At 52.9% G+C, this 5993-nt stretch overlaps 1 protein-coding gene and 1 long non-coding RNA gene across 11 annotated transcripts in view; one reads left to right on the forward strand and one right to left on the reverse strand.

Annotated features, from left to right (window-relative positions):
* The window catches only part of LOC127752378 (uncharacterized), a 346254-nt gene that overhangs the window by 316024 nt on the left and 24237 nt on the right, over positions 1-5993 (reverse strand). The gene's annotated exons all lie outside the window — the stretch shown is intronic.
* LOC113212627 (trithorax group protein osa-like) overlaps positions 1-5993 on the forward strand; it is a 108842-nt gene that overhangs the window by 97068 nt on the left and 5781 nt on the right. For all 10 annotated transcript variants that reach the window (XM_052277544.1, XM_052277568.1, XM_052277549.1 and 7 more), the window contains one exon: positions 5798-5981. In XM_052277544.1, the coding sequence (XP_052133504.1) occupies positions 5798-5981 (184 nt within the window). The remainder of the gene's footprint in view (positions 1-5797; positions 5982-5993) is intronic.

Genomic DNA, 5993 nt, shown 5'->3' on the forward strand with positions numbered 1-5993 from the left:
GGGGGGGGGTGAGGGGGTGGTAATCGCTCTATTGGGCATACAATTACGCGCCCAGCGGGGGCTCGGACCTCGCACTGACCGCGCCGACACTCTCCCTCTCGCCCCGTCTTCCGAATTCGACATCATATAACGCGTCCTACACACACTCGTCCTTTTCTGTCTGTACGATTTCATATCGAACTTTTGCCCGCGTGAAACAATGTGAGGCACTGGGCTTTGGCTGAGCGAGCTGCGTCTGTCAGGCCCTGCTCCAGACCATCACCATGGACTTCTTTTGATAGTGTGAGAGGAGTAGACTAATCGATACGTATATATTTTATTTACCTGAGCGCGCGGCGATTTGTAAACGTGTTGCCCCGTGTCGCCGTCTCTCTCGCACTGGCCTGCTGGGCCCGATCTCTCTCTCTGTCTCCCGCGCTCCCTAGGCGTGACTTTTTGTTTTATGGCGGCCGATTTAAATATTGAGATTGGCCGGACGGGTGGGCCGCTCTTTTGTCGGTCCTACCTGCTGCTGCCGCTGGCCGCCCTAGCCATTGGTGGGCATTAGTCGTCGATTTCACACCTCCTGCTCACACTGTTTGTGCTCACGTTGGTTGCAAATTTTTTTTTTTTCGTAGAAGAATCGTGCAGGGAATAAGATTTGAGCAGTTCTTCGCTACAGCATTGTTCGCATCATCTTGTTAAATGGAGGTGTTTTATAGGGGTCTTTAGCAGCATGGCTTCTCTCTCCCGCCCTCTCTCGCTCTCACTCCTGCGCCTTGTTCTTTCTCTCGCTCTCTTGCTCACTCAGTCGCGCCCGCATGGAAAATTATGGCATCAGATTGTCATCTGTATGTCATCTCGCCGATGACAAACGGATGACAATCTGATGACAGTCTGATGATAAAACTGATGACATACTGATGACAAACGGATGACAAAACGCGAATAGGCATTTGTCATCAGTATGTCATCATTTTGTCATCAGTTTATCATCCGTTTATCGTCAGATTATCATCCGATGACAAAAGGATGGCAAATGGATGACAAACGGATGGCAAACTATGGTCATGGTACGGCTCCAGCCAGCTCCAGCCTAACGGTGCGCATTTAAACTTTCCCGCCTTATGTTTTACTGGTAGACCGCATTTCCCTCTCACGCCTAAAGTAAGCGTCGTAGAGCAAAACGGCTTACTGTGGTGTATGAGGATAACATACTCTATCCATTTCTGAGAAAAATAATAATTCGAAAATCATCTTTTAAACGGCTATAGATACAGAATTTTTAACACCACCATCGTGCTCAGAGCGAAAAGTTTACGTGGAAGACTGGAGCTCTATCTTCCGATCGACTTATCGTCACTCCATTTACACGACTTAGACACCGTATAGACTCGTAGGGCATTTCGTGTAAAGCATGTCCGGTTGGAACATTCCCCAACGATCTGGAGCGACGGACGCAGCCCGTTTGTCATCGGTTTGTCATCCGTTTATCATCAGATTGTCATCTGATGGCAATCTGATGATAAACGGATGATAAACGGATGACAAAATGATCACAAACTGATGACAAACGCCGATTCCCGTTTTGTCATCCGTTTGTCATCAGTATGTCATCAGTTTTATCATCAGACTGTCATCAGATTGTCATCCGTTTGTCATCGGCGAGATGACACACTGATGACAATCTGATGCCATAGTTTTCCACGCGGGCGCTGCCACCCGTGGAGCAACTTTATTGGAGCGGTAAATCAGTCGGATCTAGTGGCGCTTTCTTCGCCTTCGTTAATTGGTGCGTCGTGACCTCTCGAATAAGTTTTGGGTCTCCCCCCCTCTCTCTCTCTCTCTCTCTCTCTCTCTCTCTCTCTCTCTCTCTTTCTTTGTCGCGTGCCGACCCTCCACACACGCAGTCATGCACACGTTACTGTCGTGAATGGCCACCTGACCGTGTCTGTGTGCGTGTCACAGAGGTACATGGGATGTGTGTGTTTCGTACCCGTTTTGAATGAGTGAGTGATTCGTATGCTTGGGCACAACCCGTTCTACGTGGGAGGCCGCAGCCCACAGCCGGCAGTGGCGGTCCCTTCCCTTCCGCTGGGCCCCACAGTTTTCGCCTTCTCTCTCTCTCTCTCTCTCTCTCTCTCTCTCTCTCTCTCTCTCTCTCTCTCTCTCTACTTATTTTCTAAGATTGCACAGGTGTGGCGTCGGACGTGGCGCCCTACTGCTACCATCACAGACGTGGAGGCTGGCGTTCACATGTTAGTGATGAGGCTGAGAGAGAGAGAGAGAGAGAGAGAGAGAGAGAGAGAGAGAGAGAGAGAGAGAGAAAGGGGCACTGCGATCTTCCCCGAACGCCCCCGCCGCCGGCCGGCAAACAACAGCTGAGCTACTCGTGCCGCCCCAATCCTTTTATATCAGTGTACGCGTGCGCTTTGAGGTGAGCGTGTGTGTGTGTTGATGTTCGGAGAAGACTATATATCCCCGTGCAGCTTCATTGCCGGTGGCGGAGCCAGCCTGTCTGGTTCACACCGATATGGTAGATAAATAAATAGCCTCAAACTGACTCGCGCTTGCCGCCTTTACGCGCTCTCTCTCTCTCTCTTTCTCTCTCTCTCCGACCCGTTCAGTTCACTGCCGCATTGTTATGGTCTCGGTCTATAGACTTGTGCCGCCTGCCTCACAAGACGCGGGATGGGGCGGGCGATCGCAGCACCCGCCCAAATGTGTTATTTGGAGAAAACTTCAAATAATTTAGGTGACGATAGAGTGGGAGGTTTAGTTTGCCGTCTTATTTATGTCTAATTGGTTTTATTAGAGTGATTGGACTGATCAATTTGGTCCGTAACAAAAATATGGAGTTATGGGGAGGGAGGGAGGGGGTGAGGGGACAGGGGGTACAGATAGAGGGGGAGGAACGACCGTGAATGATGTCATGGGCTCAGACGGCGGCCGCCATTTTTCGCCGAGTTCGCGGAAAGCCCATGAAGCGAAATAAAGATGAGAAAAATAATGCGCCATCCCGATGATTGGCCGGAGGGGAATGATCCGTTTGATGACGCCGAACCGCCGTGGCGTTCGTCGTTTCGGAGCGCGCGGCTTGAAAGGAGGCACTGCAGAAAGAGAGAGAGGGAGAATGCGGAGAAAGAGATTAGAGTGAGGGAAGACCAAGGGGGAACCAGTTGAGTAGATGTGGAGCAAAAGTCTATTTTGTCAAATCTTGAGCTCTACTCGTATGCAACCAAAATTTCGCTGATGATTACACTATCGCTGATTAAGGTTCGGGAAAGTAATCAAGTTTGCATACACTCCTGGAGTGGCAGCGGCAGCCGCCCGCCCCGCGCCCTGCGCGGTTAGTGTGTACGCGTGCGCATGCGCGGGGCGCCGGGCGTTAACGATCAAGATGGCGCTCTTTTACGACCGACGGGCGGGCTATTTAAATAGTTTATTTGTGACCTCCTCTCGCCTTCTTACCCGCCACTCTCGAGTTACACGCCGAAACGGCTAAAAAGTGTGAAAGATGCGCAGGGTGAGAGGAAAAAATCGATTATCTTGTCTGTATCTAGATTTTTTGATGCGGCCCGGTTTTTGGGTCAAGTCGAGGCCAAAGTTGTCGTATGCGTGTTTGTCGCACCGTGTGTTGTATAGGCCATTTTGTAGTTGTTTTTCTTTATTTAATATTTTTTTCGATGATCTTCTGATCGTGCAATAAACACGTTAAAGTTGGGTATGTGGCCTCGCTACTTGACAATAAAGGGGTGCAGCAGCAGCGGATCCCGTGTCGCCGCCTTTTAGAGACAATTAATAGCACCGCTTTTGTCATGGAAATGCTCGGCTGCTGCTGGACAAGGCCCCCGAGGCGGCCAGGTCCGTCACTGCCAAACATAAATCTCGTCCTGGAGCGACGCCCCGGTCTGTATCACAAACGCAGCATGAGGGGCGTCAATCCCCAGAGGAGCAGTCAAATCCTTCTGTATGAGGGCGGCGGCGGTATGGTTATACGACGACGACCCGAAGGACCACCTGCAGCTGGATATAAGACTTTGGCCCGAAAAATTGAGTGCCGCGGGCAGCGCAGCTCACTCGCAGCAGGATTATGTTTTTTAGATCTAGTTTATTGCAACCTCATACGTGATGAGCTTATTTCGGTGAACATAACAATCTTTCTGGGCGCGCAGCGAGTTTCTTATTTTTTTTATTCTTAAAGACATCATGGCGTCTCTCCTGGAAATGTCTGCCGCCGGTCTGCCGTTTGATGGGCGCGAGCGTCTTTTTCAGAATCTACGATCGGGCCGCCGCCGCCGCGGTCTGCGCGCGCGCGCCACTCTGCTTGCGCTGCCTGCCTGCGCGCAGACCAAATTTAATTTCTGTGGTCGTTAACCCACGCGGAGGTCTGCCCCCTCCCCTTCTCTCTTTCTCTCTCCCCGCACCGCCTTCTGCGGACACTTAACGCCACGACTCTGCTCGTCGCCATTTCTAGTCGGCGGTGGCCGGGAGGAGGGAGGGGAGGGAGGGGGTTACGATGGGAGGCAGGGCTTACCGCAGCAGGCTCGGCTCTACAACATGAATGAAGTTCAGCAGCCGAGGCGGCAGCGGTGCCGGTGCGGCGTGCCCTGGCGTGCCCTGGCGCGGCGTCGCGCTTCGCCCGCGTCCATCCTTTTTGCGGCCAGGTGATGTTCTGTTCATTTCCTGGCCTCATTCATCGCCCTGCCTCCCACTGTTGTTCTTGTTGCTCTGTTCGGCGTGGCGGGGCGTAGCGCGGGGTGGCGGTCGGTTCGAAAGCAAGTGAATGGGACTTCCCTGTAGGCCGTATTCTCACGAGGTCCAGGAATGAGAGTGGGAGAGAGGGAGAGGATTGGGTCACTATTCGTCTCTCTCTCTCTCTCTCTCTCCCTCTCTCTCTCTCTCTCTCTCTCTCTCTCCCCCCCCCCTATCTTTCGCCCTCTCCCTCTCTCTCCCCTCAGTCTTTTGGTCTTGGCGAGCGGGGGGGGGGAGAAGGGCATTGCCCGCCGGGGTGGAGCGTGGAAGGGGTGGGGGGTTGGCTCATTTGGGCCGGGATGGCTCTGCGATGGCGGTGCGGTTCGCAATAAGCGCAGATTAGAGGCGGATGGGACTGTCTGTCTCTGGCCACTATTCTCCGACCGCTCGCCCTCTCTCCACCTGTATACCGAACAACCTAAATGTAAGGTTTTTTACACATGGCACGCGGGTGATATCGATCGGTTGGTGGAATATCGGGGCTCGGCTCTGTTTTGTTAAAGGCTGAAAGGAAAATGTTTTGGCCGCCTACCGGTGCGGCTGCTGCTGCTGCTGCTGCTTGCGAAATAGAAAAATAACAAAATAAAAAATAAGGGTGGGCGAGCTCGTGTGAAGTGTGCACTCGGTCGGGCGGGCCGGGCGTAAATGTCGTGATGTTGCTTTGTCTGTCCGCTTGGCTGTGCAGCACAACGGCGTCCCCCCCCCTTCTCTTCCTGCTCGTCCTCTGTTCGCTATAAAGTGTGCGACGCCCCGACACGTGTCTGAGAGGTTTCTGAGGTGATCGGCGCGACGCATCCCCGGAAGTGCGTTTTATATTGCGGTGCATTCCCGAGAGTCTTTTGCTCTGGACTTCATGGCAGACTTGTTGCACTTTTCTTTTGTTTCACGGTTTTAGGAAAGAATGACGAATGAGTCGATCGATGTCGATGTCAATCAGCCGTCTTGTGGCGAATTGTGTCGTCGTATTTGACCGCCTCGTCGTCCGTGTAGCACATTGTGGCTCTTCACAGGACTATGGATCGACTGCGGACTAAGCCAAGCTTCTTTCTGTTCTCCTCCGCAGGGACCCCGATCAACCGCCTCCCCATCATGGCCAAGAGCGTGCTGGACTTGTACGAGCTCTACAAGCTGGTGATCGCGCGCGGTGGCCTGGTGGACGTCATCAACAAGAAGCTCTGGCAGGAGATCATCAAGGGCCTGCACCTGCCCTCCTCCATCACCTCGGCCGCCTTCACCCTGCGGACACAGTGAGTAACTTG

The sequence above is a fragment of the Frankliniella occidentalis genome, unplaced genomic scaffold (genome assembly GCF_000697945.3).
Source record: "Frankliniella occidentalis isolate FOCC.00 unplaced genomic scaffold, Focc_3.1 Scaffold1, whole genome shotgun sequence".
NCBI lineage: Eukaryota > Metazoa > Arthropoda > Insecta > Thysanoptera > Thripidae > Frankliniella > Frankliniella occidentalis.